Here is a 26,282-nt window from a genome sequence, read left to right on the forward strand (position 1 = left end):
GATTTTTCCTTATTTACCTCCTCCATCTATCCTATGTATAGTTATTTCACTAAACAAATATTTGAGGATGTACTGTATACCAACCCCTATTTTATCTTAAGACAGACCCGCGTCCCACTTCTTTATCATTTATCTTCCGAAAACACTGTTTTGCAAATGTCACTGCCCTGGCAAAAACCTTTAATGTATGTTCATAAAAGTCAAAGCTTCTTAACCTGATCATCATGGCCCTTACTCTTAACTTCATCTCCCAATATATTATTCAGTCCTACCTCTTGAGTCAAAGTAATCTGTTCCTTCTTTCTTACTTAAAACAGTGCACACATATTCCTGTCTCCAAGTCCTTATACCCTTCCCCACTTAGTTTCGTCCTATCTGGGGTGCTTTTCCTCACTGCTTTTTGTTTTGTTAATAATACTTTGATTCATTCAATAGATATATGTTGAGTACAGTTGTCTTCTCTCCTCTGCAGGAAATACGTCCCAAGACTCCCAGTGGATGCCTGAAACCACAGGTAGGACTGAACCCTACACATATATACTATGTTTTTTCCTGTTCATACATAGCTTCTCATTTAAAGGAAGCACTTCTCTTTGGCATATCCAAAAGGGCAGAATCACTACTTTTGAGCTTTGGGGTTATTACTAAATAAAACAAGAGTTACTTGACCACACGGACTGCAACAGTCAATGTGATAATTGATAATTGAGATGGCTACTAAGTGATTAATGGGTGGGTAGCATATACAACATGGACACACCAGACAAAGGGATGATTCACATCCTAGGCAGGATGGGATGGAACGGAGGAGGAAGGCTCAAGATTTCTTCACACTACTCAGAATGGCATGCAATTTAAAATGTATGAATTATTTATTCCTGGAATTTTCCATGTAATATTTCAGATGGAGGGGGATTGAGGGTAACTGAAACCCCAGAACTGTGGATAAGGGGTGGGGGACTACTATTGTAAACTCTAAGAAGATAAGAGTTTTTGTCTGTTTTGTTTACAGTTGCTTTGTTCATAGCTGACACATATCAGGCTCTCAATAGTATTTATGGAATGGATAGATGGACGGGTGGAGGGATGGATTGCACAGCACATGACAGTGAGGTATGAGACTGAAAAAAAGGGACATTAGTTAAAATTAGAGTTAGGTGTTTCATGTCCATTTCCCATTCCATGTATTTAGGTGATCACTCTGCATTGTTTCTACCCAATGCATGAGATATAACTCTGAGAAGTTCTCCAGTGAAAATGCCAGCTCATCTCCTGATCATACTACAGTAGAGCCCACTAATGAGTCCCACCATGCTGAACTCATGAGTCTTCAATCAGCTTTAACAATTTTTAAAAACGGCTTTATTGAGTATAACAGATTTGCAATAAAATGCACATATCTAATGTGTGCAATTTGATGAACATTTTCATGAGTAGATACCTGTGGAACCATCACCATAATCAAGATAACGAACATTTCCATCACTTCCCAAAGTTTCCATGTAATCCATTCCTTTGTAGTTCATCCCTCCTTCAACACCTGAACCCAGGCAGCAACAGGTCTGCTTTCTGTCATTAGAGATTAATTTGCATTTTCTTGAATTTTACATAAATGGAATCATGCAGTATGTACGCTTTTTCCACCTGGCTTCTTTTACTCAGCATAAGGATTTTGAGATTCATCCATGTTGCTTCATGTGTTAATTGTTCCTGTCTTTTTATTACTGAGTAGTATTCCATGGTCTGGATGTATCACAATGTGTTTATTCATTTACCTGTTGATGGGTTGGTCCCAGTTTTTTGCTATTACAAATAAAGCTGCTATGAACATTTTGTACAAGTATACAAGTCTTTATAATATAACCATATTGGGAAGGTGGGAGGAGAGGAAGTGTTGAGGATGGTATTATAAGAGAGTTAAATACGTACCATAACAGGACATTAATTAATACTGTTTTAAATTGTTTAAATCAAGAAATAGCTGTATTATGGTAATATTTTAAAATAAGGATGTATTTATACTGCTAGAAGAGTTTTGAAAGTGGTTGACTCACGGAAATAGAACTGGGGTATGTAATAGAAATCAGCTGTGTTTTGATAATACGTTTTGAAATGTTCTGACATTTTTGACCAAATACAGGCATTACTTTGATAAATAAAAAAATAAAAGTTAATAATTTTAAAAGGTAGGGGGTTAGCCAGATGGGGAAGATAGTGAAAAATGACATGCTACACTGTAAATGCTAAATTGCTATACAAATGTGAGAGCTCGTTTAATTTAAAATTGATAAATGCCATGAGCTCCTAAATAAAGCTTATGAAAAATATTAACTAAATATCTGAAAATAAACAGTACAAATGCTTCATGATCCAATGCAGTTTAAATGCTTAGTGAATTAGAGGAATAAAAAGCTCGAGATACACCCTATAACCCAGCAATTCCACTTGCAGATGTGTATACTAGAGAAACAGTACACATGTTCAAGGAGACATGGACAAGAATGTTCATTGAGTCATTGAATAACAGAAAATTGGAGACAACCTAAATGTTCATCATTAAGGGAATTGATAAATAAAATGTGCATAATTGGACAGAATGCTCAGAAATGAAAGGGAATGAATCAGATCTACACATATCATGAAAACAATGAACAAAAAAACCCCACCAAATTGCTGAGTGACATATACAGTGTTGCCTTTGATGTAAATAAAACTAAAGATTTTTCTATGCGTACATTTATGTATGTAAAAGTATAAAAAGGGCTGCAATGCTATCCACCAAATAGGTAATATTGGCTACCACTGGGGTGAAGAGGAGGAGACTGACTTTGGGGGAGGAAGTCAAAGAGACTTTCCTGTTTTCTCTTGTAATTTTCTCTTTTATTTCTCCTCCTCCTCCTCTTTCCTCTGTCCCTCCTGCTCCTCCTTTTCTTCCTCATCTTTCTCCCTGGGCAGTGTTCTTACACTACGTGAGTTATTAAAAAACCAAACCAAAACAACAAAACAGTATACTCGTATACTTAGTGCAGTCTCCTTTCCTGAAAAACCTTATACAGGGCTAATAATTTTCAAAGTAAAAGTAATTACCATTGATTTAATTGGAGAAATTTGTACCCTCTATGTTGTCAAGATAAAAGCAAATACCATCAAGAAGAACACGTTTACTTCAATAGTTAATATCAGTTTGCATAACCCGGCTTAACAAGGTGGCTTCCCTTTATGACTTGATGTCTCCTGTTGTTACCTGTCTTGTTTCAGCTCTTAACATACCGTGCAGTTAAAACTACGCACTCAGACAAAATAAACACACTCTATACTTACGTAATTGCAACTTTAATGTTAAAAGAACAAAAACGTAAAAGAGAAACAAATCCATGAAAACAATGCAAATAATGCATGAGATTATCATCACTACAAACCGACAAACTACTGGTACCCTGCAGCTGAGGCGATGACCTTGGGCTCCTACGTAGCTGCTCGCGAGGAGGAAATCCATGGGAAGAGATGCCTTCTTAGTTCAATTAACAGTAAAAAGTCGAAATATCGGACCCCGAATGGGCGTATCTGCAGGTAGAACACTTGCCAAAATAACATTTTATTCCGTATGGAAGGAATGTAGTCAATTGTTATTTCGTTTTCTGTACTTTTCAAAGTCTAGGGTTTTAATGGTGTCACCAACGGACAGTAGTTAAATCACGCCCTCTTCGGTGAAACGGGGCGTGAGACGTTTGAATCCCCCAAATCCCCGCTGGTTTTACGGTGCGACGATTCCGCTTCCTGCAGTTTCGCCAGAGACGTCTTTTGGCCCGCTCAGCTCACCGTCCGCGCAGCCTCCAGAAAAAAATCTAAGCCCCGCCCCCTGCGCTCCGGACGGCGCGAAAACCCAATTGACAAGAACTCCCTCCGAAGCCCGCGGGTCGGATCTGCGTTCCGCCTGCTGCCCCTGTCGGGGTCCCAGTCCCGAACGCTCAGCCTGACGTGCCGGACTCCGGGGCACCCTGCGCTCACCGCTCGCGCCCTGGGGTTCCCGCTGCCCGCGCTTTTTCATCGCCTCTTCCCGCGTTCGACTCGGCTGAGCTGGGCCCAGTCACAGCGACCGCTCCCCGCGGGTGGGCGCGGGGGAGTCCGAGACGGATCCCGCCGCCCAGCTCCCGGCTCCTGCAGGAGCCGGGCCCCTCCATGGCTTCCAGCCATGCCGTGCAGGGCCATACAAGGTCCTAGGAGCTGGGATTCCGGGAAGCTGGGAACATGGTGGGGGTCCTCGCCATGGCGGCGGCAGCTGCTCCCCCTCCCGTGAAGGACTACGACGAGATTGAGGTGAGCTTGAGTGTCTCCCTCCGTTTGTTGGGGCGGTGGGGGGGGAGGTGAAAGGTGATCCCGCCTTTGCATTTATGAGGGGAAAAGAGGGACATGGTGAGACCCCCACAGTTGTGACATTGTTGTGCTGGGGTGTGTCGTTTCTTCAAGTCGTGATAGGTCCTGGCAAACATTGGGATTGAGAGATGTTTAGAGGACCAGGTACGTCAGGACTTCAGATAACCTCGACCAGTTTCCAGATCCTGAAATACTGGTGAAACTTGATGTTTTGGACTGGTGACATGTCATGGAGAATCCCAGGGTTAAGTCTCGGTTCGTGATATAGGATTTTAGAGCTTTAGCGTTGAAAAGGATCTTTAAGTTCAACGATTCCACCCATCTCCTTGTTCTAGGAATGCCATTTAGAATGCCACTACAGGAATCCGACAAGGTCCTTTCAAAAATCCTATGTTCATCAGTGAAATGCACTGAGCTGTCATTATACGGAGGTTGTAATGCCTTGGAGTTGCCTCGTAGAGGATGCTACTTTTTTTTTTATATCTTTTGCTATATTTTTTATACCTTTTCATCTCAAGCTAGCATTCTAACTGAAGTATGCATACTGGTGTCCTTGAAATGAGCCAAGATGTATGTTCACTTTTTTAACTGGGGCTCTTTCTTATTTTTCAGAATCAAGTAACTTTTGTCTACTTGCTAACGGTTGTTGTGCCGATACTTGTTTGTTAAATCTAGGCAGTTGTTCACCTTGTCTCAGGTGTGAAGAAGGCCTTTTGGTACTTGAGTTACATACACAGTTCTTGATCTTTGTGTGGTCAGTTTTATCAACCTTTTCGTTCCAATTTCTGATTTTGGTGCCCTGCTTAGAGAGCCTATTTCATAATAATAATGATACTTACTCTTCAGTATTTTAAAGGTAAGGGTATTATATGCATTATTTTACTTAACATTAACCCTCAGATGAGGTGTTATCTGTATTCTACAGATGAGAGAAGGTGAAAAAGTAATTAAAAGTAATTTAAATTAAGTTAGAAAAAGTATATTTAAAAAGTTAAAAGTAATTTGCTTAAGGTCCCATTGTAGTAGATGTCAGAGCCAGCACTTGAACTTAGATCTGCCTGACTCCAGATGCTGTGGTATTGTGCCTCTGCTACCATCTCAGGGTAAAATAATAATAATAATAACAACTCAGTAGCATTTTCTTCTAATACATTTACTATTTAATTTTAATGTGTCTATAATTTATTTTGCCTCATACTTATTCAAATGCTAGAGGTATAATGCCCCCATTCATTACTTATCTTCAAAAAAATATCCTTGTTATTCTGGCAAATTCTAACAAATGAATTGAGGAAAGTCAAAATGAAAGACTGATGGAGCTTTTTGTAACCAGTAAGCTTTTTCTGTTATGTAAGTTATTAATTTAGGACCAAGAAAAATACAACTTGTTAGCACTATAGTCACCTTGATACTGTGACGGTAATAAGTAATGTAGGAGGCAGGCAGTAACTTTTAATAGCAAAACACTGAAAAGTTTTGTTTTATTTGCGGTTTAGTGTTCTTCACCATAATTTTTGCATGGTTAGTAAATTTGGGGAACCTATGCTTGTTCACTATATACCTGATTCTCAGAGACAAAAAATTTGTTTATTTTTAACTAAAAAAGTAAAAGGGGAATGGAATTAATATTTGTAGAGTCCTTACCATGCATCAGACTTCACATACTTTTATGTAATGTGTGCATTGCAAATTCTGTGAGGTGGGTAGTACTATTCCAAGGTTATAGGATAAACAGAAGCCAACAGAAATGAACACATTTGTACATAAGTATAGTGGCCTTGAAACTTTATTGAAGTATTATATATATATATATATGTATACATATATATAATAGTGTACAAATTATAAGTGTATAACTTGATGTGACATTGAGATTTGAATGCAGGTTTAACTTTAAAGCTCTTTTTCTTTCTGATATATCATGTTTGTAGCCTAAGGGCACCTTCCTTTTTTATCCAATTACGTAAAATAGTAGATCCATGTTTAAAATGTGTGTTGTGTATTATTTTGCTTGAAATAAGTGTCTTTTTTTCTTCTTTTAAATCGATAGGCATGCAAAAAGCGAAGGAAAGATGATGACAGATCTTCCTGTGAAACAATCACAAAATATTTATCACCAATAGGGAAGACTAGAGACAGGGTTTTGTCTCCACCTAAATCCAGTAATATTCTGCATTATTTTAGAAAGACTTCACCCACAAATAAGAAGACCCAATCAGCAAAAAAGTGCAAGATAAAGTCATCTCCACCATTGTCTGCTGACAGTAGCAAAGAATGTAAAATACCTTTGGAAATTGTCTCAAATATAGAGCTTAAGAAGAGAGGAAAGAGAGTTAATTTATCTCATCAATTAAATAATTTTAAAACTGAAAATGAATCTCCAATTCTAATTAGCAGTGATGATAGCAAAGAAGACTGTAGTTTAAATAACGATTTTGTGGAAAACAGTACTTCTGTTTCATTCTACAAGAAACATGTAGAAGTACTTGCAGAAAGTATTCAAGATATCAAAAACCAGTCAAGCACTATGACTTCTAAAAAACGTTCTAAGAAAGTAAATACTAAACAAGGGACCATAAAAAATGATTGTAAAAAACTGAGAAAAAGGAAGCGCCGAGATGTAATAGATCTATCTGAAAGTTTACCCTTGGCAGAGGAACTGAATCTCCTTAAAAAAGATGTTAAAGATGGTAAACAGATAATGCCTTCCCCAATTAATGAAATTGAGAGTGCCGCAAATGATGCAAACTCTAAAGATAATAGAACTGAAACAGCCCAGTTAAAAGATGGTACAATAACTGTGTCGTATGAGGAATTTTTAAAAAGTCACAAGGAAAATAAAGTGGAACAGATACCAGACTCGACAATGTCAATGTGCATTCCTTCTGAAACTGCCAGAAATGGTTGTGTAAGTGATACAGAAACCTGTGAAATTTCCCAACAAGTGCTCTTTAAGACAGTTACTGTTCTTGCACAGGTTCATCCTATTCCCCCAAAAAAGACAGGGAGAATACCCTCAATTTTCTTGAAACAAAAGCAGTTGGAAATGGAAAATAGTCTGTCTGATCCTGAGAATGAGCAGACAGTTCAGAAAAGAAAATCTAATGTTGTTATACGTGAGGAAGAATTAGAACTGGCAGTGTTGGAAGCTGGCAGTTCTGATGCTGTGAAACCAAAATGCACTCTAGAAGAAAGGCAGCAGTTTATGAAAGCATTTAGGCAGCCAATATCAGATGCACTTAAAAATGGAGTCAAAAAGCCTGATAAGCAGAAAGAGCTCAATGAAAAATCTTTAAATGAGGAAGGAAGAGACAATAATTCTAAAAAAATCATGGAAAATTCTGATACCCAAATGGTTTCAAATAATGGCAATTCACAGTCACACACCGATAAAGGAAGTTTTCCTAAGGAGAAAAGTAAAAGACTAAAGAAAAAGGACAAGAAAATGTTAGATACTGGTACTACTCCATGTGAAAATAGAGAGGGAAATACTCAAAAGAAAAAAACTTTTTCCTTTAAAGATAAACGAAACCAAAATAGGCGTGGAATGAATTTAAGACCAAAAAACCCAGACGTTTTCAGAAACAGCCCATTATTTAACAGTGAAAGTCTTCTTTGTGAAGATAGAGCAAATGATGACCCTCTAAAGATTTCCTCTCTGTGTAACAATAAGTCTTCAAGGAAAACTAGCACACCAATTAAGGATAAAGTTATACATTCTAAAGCTGATACTGAAGACAGCTTGGTAAATGTGTTCACACCCAAATCAACCAGGAGATCTGCAAGAAGTAGTAGTACGCCTGCTACAGTAATCACTAGAGGTACAGATTCCGGAAATGCACCAGATGGCAGTCCAGTAAAGCCTTCCACCCCAAAAGCAGCCAATGTAGCAGAAAAGCATAGCTTATATACAGCGGAATTACTAACAATGCCCTCTGATTCAGAGAGCCCCATTAGGTAAGGTAAAGTTTTATTTCTGTTCTAAAGTTCTAAGTATTCTGCATATACTGTTGGCTGGGAAGGAAAATACTTCAAGCATTAGATAGTATTTTATTTTTTCTGGAACCCAGCTGATTTATAAGAAAAAATGGTTTTAAAAATGCTGCTAATTTTTAATTTAAAGTCATGCATGATTTCAGAAGAATGCTAGATGTATTTTAGATGAGTTCTAAACTCTTCCTCATCACAGTTGTTAATCCCTGCAGAAATATCCTTTAAATATGAATTCTGTGCATTTAAGAAGAGATTAAAAATAAATCATAGAACTTTTATTTCCTGGGTAAATTGGGCCATACACTATTGAGTATATACTTGCATGCTGGTTCTGGCTAATATAAGAGTGAGCTTAGGGGCTAATTTTCTGTAAAGCTTACGATTTCTAAAATAAACAATTTATATTTTCTAGGAGTTTAACATTGAGTTTGGCTTACTTTTGAATCAGTAGTTTGAAACTAATGGAGTGTTTTTGTTTTTTTCTGTTTTAGAACTGTCCAGAAATTGGAGCCTTAGTTGATTCTTTTCTGTATTTACTTGAAATTCTTACACATTATAATCATGAAAGTGTTTCTGAATATCTTTTTTTAGAATGAAATTTACCAGAATTAGTACTCCCAAAAAATCTAAGAAGAAATCTAAGAAAAGATCCAAGAAATCTGAAGCAACTGACGGAGATTTCACCTCTCAACCTAGAAAGGTAATTGAAATTAGAGAGTCCTATAAGTGGTACACTATTTCCTAAGAAACAATAACTACTACTATGGAAAGCACTATGCTACAAGAAGATTCATATAGTTTATAGATTGGTTATGGTAACTACAGCCCTATATTGTTTTTCTCTTTTATTCTATTCCTCTAGTTAATTTATTAAGATACCAAATAGCTTATTGTGAGATGAAAGCAATTGGTGAGTACAGAGTATAATTTACTTAGAAAAAGATTTGTTATTGAGTTGTATTCCAGTTTTCCGTAAGCCTGTTTATAGGTCATGATTGAACGTTTGGTTTATTTCTGTAGATTGGGGGGCTCTCAATGCTGGTACTGTGGACATTTGGGGCTGGATAATTCTTTGTTGTGGGGAACTACCCTATGCATTATAGGATGTTTAGCAGTAACCCTTGCCTTTACCTGTAAGATGCCAGTAGCACCCCACCTCCTTTCTTTATGGCAATCAAAAATGTCTCTAGACATTTTATTCCCTGGAGGGGAAAAAAAAAATCACCCTCTATTGAAAAACCATTGCTCTAACGGGAGAAGTAGGATATATAGGAATAGTTTAGCTGCTTTTGGAAAATAAGCTTCTTGTCACTATAGAGAACTGGATTCTTTCCAGGGTGAGTAGGTACAGAATGTATGTTTTGAAAAGGACACCAAAGTGATTCTGATATAATCCTTGGGTGAAAATTGTGTTGGTATCTCTTACTTAACAGTTGCTATTTTTTGACCCTTATCACATTCCAGGCATTGTGCTTAGTAGTGATATAATTAACCGCATAAAATAATAATTAACCCTCTTTTATAGATGAAGAAACTTGCAGTTCATCGGATCAGGAAACATGTAGTTTAGATGTGACTCTGGGAAGTGACTTTCCCAGAGCCAAGCAACTGTAAGTAGTTAGAAAGATGGTTCTTAGCCTGTTGGAAAGCAGTCGATTATACCACACCTAAAGGTTGAAAGTTTCTGAGGTGAACTTTATCCCATAGAATTTATTCTATCTAAATTAATTCTAGAGGATAACGGCAGCGTTTATTTTAGAAATACCAGGCCTTGGTTTGTACCACGTACTACTTAGAATTGTGATTCATTAATAAATTTTTTTAGCAAGACAAATCTCAAAATTTATTGTATCCGAATTGGAGCCTTTATCTAAATTTACTTAGATCAGTTATTTTATCTCATACAGTTAATCTGTCAATGAACCTCTTACCACAGGGCCTTGATAAGGCTTGTTTACTAGCTCTAGGAGAAAATTTTAGTCATTTTTTGGGGAGATTTTTTCATGTTTTTATGAAAATAGGGGTAAACTTTTTTCTAAGAGCCCATATTCATAACAGCTCTTTCAACAAATAGTTACAGAATGGCTTTCAGAATGGTTCTGGCTTCATTTTTTTCAGGCAATAAATATTTATTTAATGGGATGCTATGTGCTAGGCACTAGGGAGACAGCTCTAAGCAAGATGTACATGGATTCAATTCTCATGGAGCTCACAGTCTTACAGTGAATTCAGACAAACAGGCAGTTGAATATAAGTGATATGATCTATAATAAAGTAAGTACTGAGTGCTCTGAAAGCACATAGATAGGGGGCCTGACTTCCCAGAGGCAATAAACTGGGACCTAAAAGGGTAGGAATTGTCCTCTAAACATAGGGAATAGTCTATATAAAGGCCCTGGAGACAAGAGAGAGTATTTTTATTTTAGGGAGTGAGAAGTAGAGTCTGGATTATTAAGGAATTTGGGCTTCATTCTGATTGAAGTTGGGAGTTATTTTAAGTAGGGGGACTAACCTGATCAGATTTGGGTTTTAGAAAAATTACTCTGACTGCAATGTGGAGAATAGATTAAAGTGGGCAAGACTTGAGGCTGGGAAACCAGTTAAGAGGCTTTTGGAATAATCCACATGAGATGTGACTGTGTTTTAAATGAAACACTAGTGAAAAATGAAAAACTAGTGAAAAGTGGATGGTGGTTATTTAGGGTGTAGAATTGAGATTTGATGATGGACTGAATGTGAAAGAAAGGGAGAAATCAAGCATGATACCCAGGGTTCTGGCTTGGGTTTTTGAGTGAGTGGTGTTGCATTTCACTGAAATCGGAAAGCTAGGTGTGGGACAAAGATGAGGAATTTCGTTTTGGAAAAAATGGATTCAAGGTACCTATGGGACATTCAAGTAGAACTGTCTATAATTAGCAGTTGGATCCATGGTCCTAAATCTTTGCAGAGAGAGTTGAGTCAGAGAGAAAGCTGAAGGAGGCAAGTAGTGGTGACTGAAACTCTGAAAATGGATGAGATGATGCAGGAAAAGTGTATTTGGTGACAAGAGAAGCTATCCAAAGATAAACCAGGGATACGCCACAGTCTTTTAAGGAAGAAGAGAAGTAACAATTTAACCGTTTTATAGATGAAGAAACTTGCAGTTCATTGGATAAGGAAACATGCAGTTTTTATTTGGCTCTGGGAAGTGACTTTCCCAGAGCCACACAACTATAAGTAGTTGGAAAGCTGGTTCTTAGCCTGTTGGAAAACAACTAGAATACAGCTGTCTTTTAAGCAAAAGAGAACGTGGGAAAAGTGCCTGAACTCGTAGAACAACTTGGAGACTTTGATGTCATGCAAGCGTTTCGTGGAGTCAAGAAAGTGGTCAGTATTGTCAAATGCTGCAGACAAATTTAGTGAGATGTGAAGTGAAATGTCCCTCGGTTTTTAGCCGTCTTAGTAAGTGTAGTTTAGTTGAGTAGTGAATGCTCAGGTGAGGTTGTTGGCCTACATTTAGGCAAGAAGGAGGACAGATTGATCCAGAGTTGGGTTTTTTTCCCCGGAAGCCATGGCAGAACGACAGCAGGGCCAAAGGAGGTGAGGACATTTTTCAGAATGATTGAAGTGATGTGCAGTGGAATCCAAGCTGGGTGGGGCACCAGAGGCTGATCCATAGGGAGGAAGAAAGCTGTCAGGACAGGTTCCCGACGTGGTCGGGAGTAACCAAGTAAGAGCCGGGAAGATAGGCGGCAGGTCAGGAAGTAGGGTGTCAGAAATTATTTTTGAGGTGATAAAATTATGGTTGATTTTAATTCTCCTTATTTTTCTGTTTTTCTATAAATATGAACTTTTTAAAAACTTTTATCGGAAAAATAACTGTGACAAAAAACACTGGTTTCAAGGAATAGCAGAACTTCTTGCCTATATATATATATATATATATATATTTTTTTTTTTTTTTTTTTTTTTTTCCCACAACTTCACGGAAACATATCTCTCTGTATAACAATTTGTTTCAATGATTGAGTTGTTCATTTAAATTTAGGTGGATTATTTTGGATATTAACTGACTATGAGGTTCATCAGCCTGCCAAAAATTTTACTAGGTGAACAATAAAAATCTATCACTCTGCTACTACAGAAGCAAATCTTTAATGTTCCTAACCTTCTTGCATATGTTTTAAATATCCATGCCTATTCTTCTTAATGTTTTTAAAAAACATTTTAAAGGTTTTAAAAAGCAGCAAACACTTATTTAAAAAACAAATAGAGCAGAAGTATATAAAATTAAAAATGAAAATTTTTTTTCGTTATTTCACTCCTACTCTATAGAGTAACCCACTTTTTATAGTTTCATGTTTATCCTTCCAGACTTTATCCTATGCCTAAATAGACATCTGTCATTTTAAAAAGGGACCATGTAATGGAAAGCTGTTCTGCAACTTGTGTGTGTATGTTTTTGATCCAAACATGAAAACCTGTAGAACTCAGAATATAGAAAGCAGTGTATCTGGAAGATAATATTTAAATGCACAAGATCACTGAGCACAACAGAGGCAGAGCCAGCTCTGAAAATCAGACTATTCTTACCTAGCGCTCCTTTCCATACCTAATACCTTTTCAACCTCTCTCCAAAGAATTCAGCCTAAAGGAGACTATAAAAATAACAGGCCATGAAAATGGTGGGGCAGTAACCAACAATTCTATTCTATACTACAGACATCTTTCTGAATGTTTTTCACAAATTATCTGGATAAATTTCAAGTAAGAAATAATGGCAAACAAGTATAATTAGATACATTTTAATTTAATTGCCTTGGTAAGGTTTGAATGTCCATTTCTTTTATTTAATGTGATTTGTGATTAATTTTTTTTCTATTATATATGTTTTAATAGACTTTTTTTAGAGCAGTAATGGGGTCACAGAAAAATTGAGCTAAAGGTACAGAGATTTCCCATATACCCCCTACACCCACCCATGCACTGCCTACCCCTTATTAATACCAGAGTAGTACATTTGTTAACAACAGATGAACCTAAATTGACACATCGTTATTACCCGAAGTTTATATTAGGGTTCACTCGTGGTGTGTTCTGGTACATTCTGTGGTTTAGGACAAATGTAGAAAGACATGTATCCAACATTGTATTATTATACAGACTAGTTTCACTGCCTTAGAAATCTTCTATGTTCTGCCTATTTATCCCTTCCTCCCCCTACAACCCTTGGCAGCCACTGATCTTTTTATTGTCTCCATAGTTTTGCCTTTTCTATTTTTTCTATTAGTAAAAATAACGTGTTTGACAGTGATCTAAATTAATATTTTAAATGTTTGTTTAGGCAATCAGTACTTCAAAACGTGTATCAAAAGCAAAACGATTGATTGAAAACGCAAAAGCTTTACATATTAGTAGGTCAAAAGCTGCTGAAGAAATAGTGACACCCTTAAGGCGTTCATCAAGACATCAGTCTCTTCCTGAAAGGAAAAAAATGTCAGACACAGAAGTAAGTATTACAGATATTTATTGGAGCATAAATTCTGTCCTATTCTGCTGTTTGGGGTGGGTGAAGGAAACCATTATAAAGTTACAAAGTATTGTAACATAGCCTTGAGGTGGTGGAAAGGATATCATTTTCAGTTCTGCTTTGAAAGCCTTTGGCTCTGTTTTTCCTACAGAATATAGTCTGAATCCTTATCAAGTCATTCAAGATCCTTCATAGGCTGAACTAGCTCTTCCCTTCAAAACAATGCCTCAGTCTACAGAGTTTTGGCTCTAATCGCACTCACACTAAATTATTCATTTCTCCTCAGATGGTGCATTTTTCACTTTTTTCAGTTTGTAGTCTCATCATGGGGAGATGTATGAAATTGCTAATGTAATTATCTTGTCTATGGCTTCTCACACTGTAATCCTTTTGAAATTTTAACCACATTGATTGTATGAGATATTTTAAACATTTTTTTTATTCTATTTTAGGACTCTGTAATAATGATAGATTCAAGTCCTACTTCTTTAAAGCATCCTGAGACAAATCAGAAGAAGCTTCAGTGTCTAAATGATGTGCTAGGAAAAAAACCTAACAAGACTCCTAAAAATGTACCTGGTAATCAGATTTGATAACATTTATGATGAACATTAGAATGTTTTTGAGGGGTATTATATTGTTCTGAATTTTAATTTAATCTCTTGTTTTATAAAATGTAAACTTTTGATTGTGTTAAATACTATTTCTATTTTAACAAGTAAAGTTATAACGTATTGAAGTTTTGCAATGGGTAACTGAGCATATTTTAAGTTATTGAATTTCTGGGTATATCTATCCTCAGTTAAGTTAGTGGTTCCCACACCTAAGTAATCATCAAAATCATCTGGTAAATTTAAAAAAATAAAATTAAATCTTCAGTTCCTTCCCTAGATATTTTAACTAAAAATTTCCAGAGGTGGGTTGTGAGAATCAGTAGTTTACAAAACTTCTGTTCTCCAGGAGATTCTAATTATGATTTGTCAGGTTGAGACATCAGATCATTATATAGATTTTTTTTTAATTTAAAAAAATATCTAAAGAATTAATTTTTTAAAAGTTTAAAAAGATAGAGATATAATTTTGAAACTAGCTGGAGGTAAGTGGAGATAATAAACATTAATACTAAACCTAACTATTTATTTTTTCTAAGGAAAAATGAAAGTCGCTCCTTTATTTCTTACCAGAAAGGCTCATAAAACAGCTGAACCTACCCTTGGTTTTGATGAAAGCAGGTCAGTCCAATACGAAGTTTTAAATGCCAAAATGTTTTATGGAATATATTTTGTATTCATTTCCTTTGATGAGAAAGCATGTAAATTAGCATTTGAAACCTAATAAGTTCATTTCATTTATTTTCTTTATTTAATGTTTATTTTAAAAGATGACAATATTAATAATGCTGCAACTGAATTTGAAGATTCTCCGTCTTTTGCAAACATTTTGTGGCTATCTCTAGACAAATAATGGAAAAAGTAACAGGCAAACCACAAATACCAAAAAGCTGATCATGAACTTATTCAGTAAATACTTAAATACCTACTATGTACAGCTACTGTTTTTGGTACTTCAAGTCATTTTTTTCTAGATATACTTATTTTTATTTAATTTCTTAACAGTGATAGACTTGTTTTTATGATAAGCAAGAAAGAATTTGACCAGCTAACATCTTAGCTGATCAAATCTCTTCAAATTAAATTAAACGTATCTTATAGTTTATTGTTTTAAGCGTTTATAAACTTAGGTTTCCTTTTTCACATCATTTACTTAAAAGTCAAGATGCATCTGAAAGATCTCAGGACTGTGATGAATTTAAAGCAAAGCGTGACTTCCTAATGAGTGGTCTGCCAGATTTGTTGAAACGACAAATTGCAAAGAAAGCTACTGCATTAGACGTGTACAATGCAGTGAGTGCCAGTTTCCAGAGAGTAGTTCATGTGCAACAAAAAGATGATGGTAAGCTTATTAATTATTATTAAATATTTACTTTTAAAATGTTAGAAGCAGTCAAATATATGCTGATGGAAGGAGACTAAACTTGGGGTGATGAGCACACCATGCAATATGCAGATAATGTATTATAACACTTACTAACCAATGCCACCCCCAATAAATTTAATTACAAAATAAATAAATAAAATGTTAGAAGTGATATGAAACTATGCAAGATGGTTTAAGATGAGGCTAAGGGTTAAGTATAATTCCTATGGTGATTTTAGCGGGAATTTAAAATCTCTTCCTGTACCTTGGACTCAGGATGGGGGTTGAGGACAAGAAAGCCAAAGGCCTCCGCAGGCTTTACCCCTCATGCCAGGGGACAGCAGGCATGTGTGCGGGACCTTAAGTGAAGGTTGTTCTCCAGAGAGGTACCATGTTCTAAAAGGAAGCAATTCCCTTCTGAAATTATAGCCTGTTTGTATCCTTGTCCAGGCTCCTGTTGAACATGCGGGGGCAATCTGTTTGTCTCCTTTTCCAGAACAGCTTTGGCTGTTTAGTACCACACCTATCTTTTGGAACATTTTCTGGGATAAGTAACAAGTAGCAGTATAGGTAACAAGTAGCGGCATTTCAAGTAGCGGTATTTCATTGCTTTAGTTCACCCTTTTTTACATGCACCATGCACAAGAGTGAGCTGTTTGCACAAGCCCCTTACACGGTGGTATCAGTTTGATCACAACCTAATTCTATTTGGATTCTAATGCTGTAGCAACCACAGTTTTACTTTACTTACATGGTTTTTAATTGCTGGTAATGTACAAAGCCTTCTATCTTTACTTCGTTGTTGTTTCTACCTAGAATTATTTTTATCAGCACAAAGACACTTATTTTCCTTAACTGGCTTTGTGGTTTGGTTTAGTACACTCCTTCTGTCATAAAATGTACACTGTGTTCTTTTTCTTTTCCTTCTGTGTTTATGACCTTCACACTTTCTGAGTTTTGTTCAGCCTCTCATTCGTATGAGGAACTTGACAGCCGTCTTTGTAATAATATGCTACTTTTCCCCTTTTTGCAGCTCTGCCACTGGCCATTCGGTTGACGAAGACTGTCTTGTTATTGTTTACTAGTTCAGCTTTATAAAGCGTTTTCTAATAGTATGTTCAACTATAGAAATTAGTTATGCTTTTCTTCCCTGATTTTGATAAAGCCATTTTCACAGGAGTGCTACTGTAAAACTTAGCATATCTCTTTGTAGATGATCAGATGAGGCAAGCACAGAAAGAACCCCTCTCTTATAACCTTAAGCGATAGCGAATGAACACTTAGTATTTCTGGCATTCTGCTGAGCACTTCATATGCAAATCTAGTTTGAGCGCCATAACAACTCTAGGAGGTTGAATATTATAATTGTCACCCCCACTTTACAGATGAAGAAACTAAGTAAATGTACTTACGCTCACCTCGCTAATCAGTGGCAGAGCCAGGATTTGAATCCAGGTCTGACTTCAAAGTTTAAACTTTAAACCAGGATGTTAACTGATCCTGAAATTTTTGCCCTGACTAGCAAAGTTGATTTAAAAAGAAAAGAAAACTTGCTAATATTTGCTTATTTTTAACAATTGGTAGGGAAGACTAGGTAATTTTTATTAATTATATACATTGGAGGTGAGGATTTTGTTCCCTGTGTACTCATCTGAGTTTTGGTACTTTTCTGTTAACTATGTAGTTGTTGTCAGGTCTTTTCATGTGTATATACTTGACACTTGATAATTGGATAGTATGTGAATGAAGGTAATTAAAATATTTTTTCTGTTTTTCTTTAGGATGCCATTTGTGGCATTTGAAATCACCCACTTATCCGTTCTTAACTAAATTTAAAGAATTGAATACTAAAGTAATAGATCTCTCAAAATGTGTTATTGCTCTTGGTGAATTTTCAACATTGGATTCAAATTTGAAAAGTAATAATTCTGCTGTTGTGGTAAGTGTTAGCTCATTATAGGGTGTTTCCTTCACATCTTTCAGAGGAAGAAAAAATTGGGTATTTACTATTGTAGCCTAAAATTCATTTTTTTCGTAGAGTCCTATTTAGAAAAATAAATCCCAGTTGAAGTACACATCTCTTTCACATACTCCTAGAGCTATAAAAATGTTTTAAGAGTTAATGATAGCCAGTTTCAAAAGATTACATTATGGGGGACTGTCCAGCGGCTCAGGCGGTTAGAGCTCCGTGCTCCTAACTCCGAAGGCTGCCAGTTCGATTCCCGCATGGGCCAGTGGGCTCTCATCCACAAGGTTGCCAGTTCAATTCCTCGAGTCCCGCAAGGGATGGTGGGCTCCGCCCCCTGCAACTAGCAACGGCAACTAGACCTGGAGCTGAGCTGTGCCCTCCACAACTAAGACTGAAGGGACAACAACTTGAAGCTGAACAGCACCCTCCACAACTAAGATTGAAAGGACAACAACTTGAGTTGGAAAAAAGTCCTGGAAGTACACACTGTTCCCCAATAAAGTCCTGTTCCCCTTCCCCCCCCAAAAAAAAGAAGATTACATTATGTATAGCACATTTATATACTTTATAAGTCAGCATTATAACCTAATAAATATGTACAGTTAGTTGAAACAGAGAATAATAGAAATATGAACTAAGTCCTTTCAAAAGCTATGCAAATGCAGCTTTGCCATCAGAGTTGTATTTAGTGACATTGAAATCAAGGTTACATTTAGTGACTAAAGCTAATCCTACATTGATATGGACTTATTACAGAAAGTAGTTGGTAGTGTTGTGCTTAATGTTCCTAGACAATGTGGGTCTGTTATTGAGCATTTTGTTCTTTACTTCAGTTAAGGGGGAGAAGGAAAGATTTTACTGAAGAAGTAAGAAATCTTTTGCTGGAGGAAATTAGGTGCTCAAATCCTGAATTTTCTTTGAAGAAATATTTTCCTTTGCTTCTAAAAAAACAAACTGAGCACCAGGTACCCTCTGACTGTCATCATAAACCAGGTTAGTGGTAATTATTGTCATTTATGTTAACGTTTCACTTTTGAAGACACTAAGACTTAGTCATTGACCCTTGGAAGTGGTCACCATGAAGAGAAGATTGCTAATGGTTGGCAGGGAGAATTGTTCACTGAAGTAAAGCATCTTGTCCAATGTAGTGTTAGCACCTGCCAGCTTCCAGAGACGCCAACCCAAAGACAGCTTTAATTATGTTAAAATATTAATAATTCACTTAAGGGAAGCCTTAGATGAGGCCATTTGAAATTATGTAGCTAGTATAAAGGCAGTCTTAATAACAAAATATTCGGCTTGCTTTCAGTATGCCACACTTGATTCTTGTGTTTTCATTTTATAGTAGCAAGACTTGGATATTTTGAAGTGATATGAAGGTTATTGGATAATAAAAATTTTTTTTTGATTAGTAAGCACATGCATTTCTATTATTCCCCAAATAGAAAGTCCACAGCTAAAGCCTGATGTCAAGCTAAAAGAAACGAAAAGGAAACGAGTGGAAACGGAAAATCATAAGTCAAAAAGAAAGAAACTAAATGAGTGTTCAGAAAGTCCAAAAAAGATAAATTGCAAACCAAAAGAACTTGATAAAAGAAACAACTCCACTGGGATAAAACTAGATTCTTCCAAAGGTCTATATTCTAAAACATCCAGGAAGAAACAAACTACTTTGAATATAACATGTAAAGTGGAAACAGAAGCAGAAGATTCTGGTATTCTGCAAATAGATGATGACAAAGAATCTACATCAGAAATATCTTCTCTTCCTGGTAAATTAAATTTTCTCCCTCTGGTTCTAGAATTTTTGGTTTTTTTTAACCTCTCACTTCCCTCTTTTTTAATATATGCTTATTGCAACATTCAAACATATGTGTATAAAATAAGAATGGAAGCCTTACTGATTAGTCTTACAGATCACATTTAACAGATTGGTGTTTGGTCTTTGATTTTTCTGTGCTTCCATAAATACATAAGCTTTTTAAAACACCTGGGATAACACTATACATACTATTTTATACCCGTTTCTCATGTCTTTGACATGTTCCCGCTCAGGCTATTTAGCTTTTCCAAAGTAGCCTATTGAATTGATTAATTCATCTATTTATATAGCGTTAGAGTAGGTTTTGATACTCATACAGCAAGTGTCCCATTGTTTTTAAACACAGTTGTCATGCACCTGCTCTACTAAAACAACTACTCCCGTAAATCCATTGGAGTGTTGATTTTGCATTAGTTTATAGATTAATTTGGAGCAAATTGGCATCTTTATAACATTAATTATTTTCAATTAAGATATAATACATTTCTCCTTTTACCCAGAATGACTTAGTTGGACGTTTTCATGTTTTTTTCCACTGGTCAAAGAGGCTCCACTAAAATTATGCTCTTTGTTCTTTAGATATTTTTTATGGTACAAATTACTTTTCATGTTTCTTGAGCGGTTATTAAAAATTTAAATGTGTACTTTTAAACTTTACGTACATGAGACTGTGGTTGTTAGTTTTTATGGGGGAATTTGATGTGAAGAATTTTGAATGTAATACTACGTTTTAAAATTGACTTTTTGGCATTTTGTAAATATAAATATTTGTACATACAGTTATTACATGAAACAATAATGTCAATGTCTAAGAAAATATGCTTATGTCAAGGAACAAATACTTTAATGTATATTTTTTGCTTTAGATTCTGGAACTGAAGACATGCTTTGGACAGAAAAGTATCAACCTCAGAACGCCAGTGAACTTGTAGGCAATGAGCTAGCTATAAAAAAATTACATAGGTTGGTAAAATTTGTAAAGGAAATGAAAAATAATTTCTGAATCGTTTTATTATTTTATTTTATTATAAAATCTAGAAATATAATTATAAAGTAATATAGTACCTGGTAAAATCTTTAAAAGGTTTTAAAAAGTTTTTAAGTGAAAAGTAAGTATCCTTCTTGATTCATCATGCTGTCTGCTAGGGTAGTGGTTCGCAAACTTTTTGATCATTGGCTTAGGATTGGCAGGTAAAATATAAGGCTCCCAGTTGAATTTGAATTTCAGATAAGCAATGAATAATTTTTTTAATGTGAGTATATCCCAAGCATTATCCGTGTTTATCTGAAATTTGGATTTGGCTGGGTATCCTGTGTTTTTATTTCCTAATTCTGGCACTCCTACTCAGGACCCCTATGTACTCTTAAAAATTATAATTTAGACCCCCAAGTACTTCTGTTATACCCGTGGACATTTATGTATTAGGAGTTGAAAGAGACATTTAAAGCCTAAGATGTCAAGCACATGTTCATTAGCCGTTGGGTGATGTTATCATACATCCTGTAGCCTCTGAACAGTATACCAGTTAGAGAATGAGAGTGGAAAAGGCAAACAACTGGCTTGGCGTTGTTGGGAAACAGTTTTAACCCCGAGGATCCCCTGAAAGGGTCTTGGAACCTCCCTGAACCCCATTTGACATACTCATGACGAAAAGCAAGCCCCCTCTATTAATGTCTAGTCAGTACAGGCCTTACCAGGAGAAGGAGGCTCTCCTCAGCCTCACTTGGTAAAGGTGGAGGCATACCTGTCTTCACGATCCTGGGTTTTTTGGACTCAGTATCCTTGGAGAGATCTTGATGAATGTGTGCGGGGAAATGAAGTATCCCTCTCTTTTCCTGAGTGGTAAATCCACTATTAAAGGTTTCTTGTAAAAATTTATGCATATATTAGTTTCTTCCTAACAAATGAGATCATATTACTACTAATTCAGGTCCATAATCCTTTGTCTACATTTCCCACATCCAAAAAGTTCTGCAAACTGAAAGTTTATTAGCTTTGTTACATAAAGTTTACTATGATTTTTTATTGATCCCACTTTGTACTTCATACATTTTTTAAAAAATGTAAATATTAAATGATTATGGATATATTGCCACAGACCCCTTTAGAGGTATTCTGTAATATGTGGTATGTATACCAAATTACCTTTCTAATATCTGAAAAAATTCTGAATTCTAAAACTCACCTGGCCCAAAGGATTTCTTATAAGGAATTGTAATCCATAATTAGAGTTAACACCTTGAGCTTGACACGGTTCTAAGTATTTGCATTGTTCTTAGCTCATTTAATCCTTCAAACACTATGAGGGTAAATGTGCTGTCCTTATCTCAGATGGGGAATGAGGCCTAGAGAGGTTGAGAGGTTGAGTTATTTGTCTAAGGTCACACAGCTAGAAAGTGGTGGAGCTGGAATTTAAATTCAGATAGTCTAGCGCCAGACTAGAAGTTAATCTTTCTTATACTTAGCATTGTATATTAGACATCTTTCATGTTATTGCACAATCCACCTAAGTTTTTTTTAGTTGCCGTGTACTGGTGTCTTGTATGAGTGTACCTTAATGTATCTTTTCCCCTACTGATGTACTTTTAGGTTTTTTCTTTTGGAGGCTAATGTAAACAATGTTGCAGTGAATATGCTTGCACATATAGTCTTGTATATTTAGGCAAAAATTACTTCATTTTAAAATATTCATGCTCATATAAAAATGTTTTACTGTTTTTGTTGATTCAGAAGTGCTGTGGAGTACTTAAAAACTAACAATATGCCACACCCTCCCCCCCCCGCGCTAAATCATCTCAAGACATAGTCTAAAAGATACCTATATTCTGTGAATTACTTTCATTAACATACATTTTCTTATGGCAGTTGGTTGAAAGACTGGAAAAGGAGAGCTGAGTTGGAAGAAAAACAAAATTTGAAGGGAAAAAGAGATGAGAAACAGGAAGGTATTTTGAGTCATGTTTTTTACATTTCACTCACATTTATTTCAAGTTAGATTAGTTAAAAACTTTTATAAAATTTCTTAATTGGTATTTTATATTTGGTTTTCTAGTTTTTGTCCATTAAATTTCCAGCCTTTATTGGAAAGAAGTTTGTGGGATTTGATCATTGGGTTTGGTGAGGTAGATTTGCTGCCTAAGCAATTATCATCTGATGTGCATTTGAATTATTTTTCAGATCTGTCGGATAGAATAGACTTTAAAGGCAGTTCAGATGAAGAAGAGAATCGCCTTTGCAATACCGTTCTTATAACAGGGCCAACGGGAGTGGGGAAAACTGCTGCCGTATATGCTTGTGCTCAGGAGCTTGGATTTAAGGTTAGTAATAGCTACAGTGGAGCAGTGTGAGTGTAGTAATTGAATGAAAAGAAAACATAAACCATTGTGTCTTTTTTCATACATTCTTTTAGATATTTGAAGTGAATGCCTCTTCTCAGCGCAGTGGAAGGCAAATTCTGTCCCAACTGAAGGAAGCCACTCAGTCCCATCAAGTAGACAAGCAAGGTGTAAACTCACAAAAACCTTGTTTTTTCAATAGCTACAACTTAGGCAAGTCCCCAAGTAAGTACAGTGTTTTCTTTGCCATATCTTTTGGAAAAAATCAAGTCTAGGAAAGAAAATTTTAAATTGGCATTTTGATACCCATTTTTAATCTTTCCTACATATACACATGCCTTTAAAATTTTTCCTGAACTCTGTAAAAACAAATGTCAAGACCATCATATAATTTTACCCATATATACTTTAATAGGTATCTCTAACTGATAAAGACTTTTTAAAAAACAACCACAATATCATAATCAGATATAAATTAAAATTTATATCTAATAAAATTAACCATATACCTTAGTTTGATCAAATACATAATCTAATTTCAGTATTCTGTTGTTTCAAATGGTTTGTTCAAATCAGAATCTCAGCAAGGCCCACATCTTACATTTGATTAATGTCTCTTGTTTCTTTTAATCTCTCTAGGAATTCCCTCACCCTTTCTTTTCATATCATTTAGTTGAAGAACATGGGTCATTTGTCATACAATTTCTCACATTCTGGATTTGGCTGATTGTATCTTCATGGTATTAGCATATTCGTCTTCCCTATATATCTTATAAACTGGCGGTTCGGATCTGTGGCCTGATTATATTCAGGTTCCGTTTTGGGGTTAGCATATATATTAGGTTGGTGCAAAAGTAATTGCCATTTCTGCAAATTTTTTTTAACCCTTTAAACCTCAGTTACTTTTACACCAACCTAATACATAAGCGGGGCTGTATGTATTTCCTATAGCATCATAACAGGAGATACATAACGACTGGTCATCCCACTTTTAGTGATATTAAAATTGATTGATGAGTTTAATTGTTTTCACTCGAATTCATCCATTATCAAGTTCTTTATCACTCTTATTTAATGGTATTTTGGAGCCATGAATGATCTTTGTCTAGTAGACTCATTTCATAGGGGTTAAAAAATGGTGATTTTGTAATTCACTCAACCTTTCTTAATTTATTAGAATTCTGAGAAGCACTATTTCTCATCAACTTCTTGGATACTTTGAAATACAGTCTGTACAGGAAAGGCATGAGAAATGCTTCATTCTTTCCTTTTACTTACCAGTTCTTAGAATAATGGTACCCTAGTCTCTGAAGTGAACCAGTGAGTTTTTGTATAGTTTTACTTTTTTTTTTTAGTATTACTATGAACTCATGGATTTGTATTTATTTAACGTGTATCAATCCTTTGTGTTCCTTATTCTGTGCTGCTTTTAAGATTTTCTCTTTATCACTAGTTTTAAGCGTTTATGATCATAATATACGTTGGTGTATATTAAAATATTTCATGTGCTTGGGGGTTTGTTGGGTATTTTGTATGTATGGGCTTATAGTTATCATGACATTTGGGGAAATTCTAACCATTGTTTTTTTTTTCTTTTTTATTAAAATACATTTGGCATATAACTGTGTAAATGTAAGGTGTATAACATGTTAATTCAATACTTTTATATAATGTAATGTTTGCCATTGTATCAATAATTAGCACCTCTATCACGTTACATAATTATCATTTCTTTTTAGTGATTGGAATAATATAGGCACTCAGGAAGTTTGATGATTGTAATATAATATCATTGTCTGTATTCACTATATGTACTGTGCATTAGCTCTCTAGGATTTATTACTCATTGCAAGTTTGTACCCTTAAACATCTGTCCTATCCCCCCCACTACTATCCTCTGGTAACCACCATTTTACTCTCCGCCTTTATGAATTTGACTTTTTTAGATTACACATATAAGTGATAACATACAGTACTTGTCTTTCTCTATGTAATTTAGCTCACTTAGCATAATGTGCTCAAGGTCCATCCATGTTGTCATAAATGGCAGGATGTCCTTCTTTCTCATGTCTGAATAATATTCCATTGGAGATATACCAGGGGTGCCCAAAAAATGTATGTAAGTGGACACTTTTGTCAGCGTTGCTCAAGCAGTAGTTCACCATAATCAGAAGTGTCTGGACGCTAATGGTAACCACTTTGAGTACTTATAATTGTAGAAGGCAAACATGACTTGTATTCATCTTTTGTTATCAGTATATATTGAGTATTACAATTTTAATAGTTTTTTTCTTTCTTAAAATGTGTATACATTTTTTTGGCACCCTCTGTATCTCCTTCTTTATCCATTTATCTACTTATGGGCAATTAGGTTGTTTCCAGACCTTGGCTATTGGGAATAATTCTGCAGTAAATATGAGAATACATATATCTTTTCGATATCCTGTTTTTGTTTCCTTTGGACATATACCCAAAAGTGGAATTGCTGGATCTTATCATAGATCTTTTTTTTTTTTTTTAACTTTCTTTTATTTTAAGTGTGTTTCTCCAGGACCCATCAGCTACAAGTCAAGTAGTTGTTTCAATCTAGTTGTGGAGGGCATAGCTCACAGTGGCCCATGTGGGGATCGAACTGGCAACCTTGTTGTTAAGAGCACCGTGCTCTAACCAACTGAGCTGACTGGCCACCCCTCGTAGATCTATTTTTAATTTTTTGAGAAACCTTCATATTGTTTTCCATAGTGGCTGAATCAACTGTGTGCAAAGGTTCCCTTTTCTCCACATCCTTGCTAACAATTATCTCTTCAAATATTTTTTTATGTCCTGCACTCCTCCTTTGGCAACTCCAGTTATGTATATTTTAGATCACTTGAACTTTTCTTATAGCTCACTTGTTATTTGTTCAGTTTTTCAGTCATTTGCCCCTCTGTGTTTTGTTTTGGATAGTTTCTATTACTATTTATTCAAGTTCACAAATCTTACTTTTGCAGTATATAGTATGCTGCCAGTACCATCCAGTATATTTTTCATTTCACACATTATAGTTTTCATTTAGGTCCTTTTTATATCTTCTGTATTACCATGCCCAATCTTTCCTACCAGTTTTTGAACATGAAATACAGTTATAATAACTTTTATTGTTTTGATCTAATTCTATCATCTGTCATTTCTGACGTGGTTTCAATTGATTGATTTCCCCCACCCTGACCCCCGTTGCACCGCCATGATTGATTCTATTTTCTTGCTTTTTTGGATGCCTGATCATTTTGATTGTATGTCAGACTTTGTGTAGTTTATCTTGT

The 26,282-nt window shown here is 35.6% G+C and overlaps 1 protein-coding gene across 1 annotated transcript in view; it reads left to right on the forward strand.

The window, feature by feature from the left end:
* Nucleotides 1-3,892: 3,892 nt before the first annotated feature.
* ATAD5 (ATPase family AAA domain containing 5) overlaps nt 3,893-26,282 on the forward strand; it is a 38,840-nt gene continuing 16,450 nt past the window's right edge. Inside the window, exons 1-14 of the mRNA XM_033091725.1 lie at nt 3,893-4,317; nt 6,425-8,331; nt 8,959-9,067; nt 13,691-13,855; nt 14,329-14,455; nt 15,027-15,108; nt 15,648-15,829; nt 17,635-17,792; nt 18,656-18,815; nt 19,268-19,594; nt 20,511-20,607; nt 22,511-22,590; nt 22,823-22,962; nt 23,055-23,205. Coding sequence (XP_032947616.1) covers nt 4,249-4,317; nt 6,425-8,331; nt 8,959-9,067; nt 13,691-13,855; nt 14,329-14,455; nt 15,027-15,108; nt 15,648-15,829; nt 17,635-17,792; nt 18,656-18,815; nt 19,268-19,594; nt 20,511-20,607; nt 22,511-22,590; nt 22,823-22,962; nt 23,055-23,205 — 3,754 coding nt within the window. The 5' untranslated portion in view covers nt 3,893-4,248. The remainder of the gene's footprint in view (nt 4,318-6,424; nt 8,332-8,958; nt 9,068-13,690; nt 13,856-14,328; nt 14,456-15,026; nt 15,109-15,647; nt 15,830-17,634; nt 17,793-18,655; nt 18,816-19,267; nt 19,595-20,510; nt 20,608-22,510; nt 22,591-22,822; nt 22,963-23,054; nt 23,206-26,282) is intronic.

The sequence above is a fragment of the Rhinolophus ferrumequinum genome, chromosome 21, assembly GCF_004115265.2.
Source record: "Rhinolophus ferrumequinum isolate MPI-CBG mRhiFer1 chromosome 21, mRhiFer1_v1.p, whole genome shotgun sequence".
NCBI classification, from domain to species: domain Eukaryota; kingdom Metazoa; phylum Chordata; class Mammalia; order Chiroptera; family Rhinolophidae; genus Rhinolophus; species Rhinolophus ferrumequinum.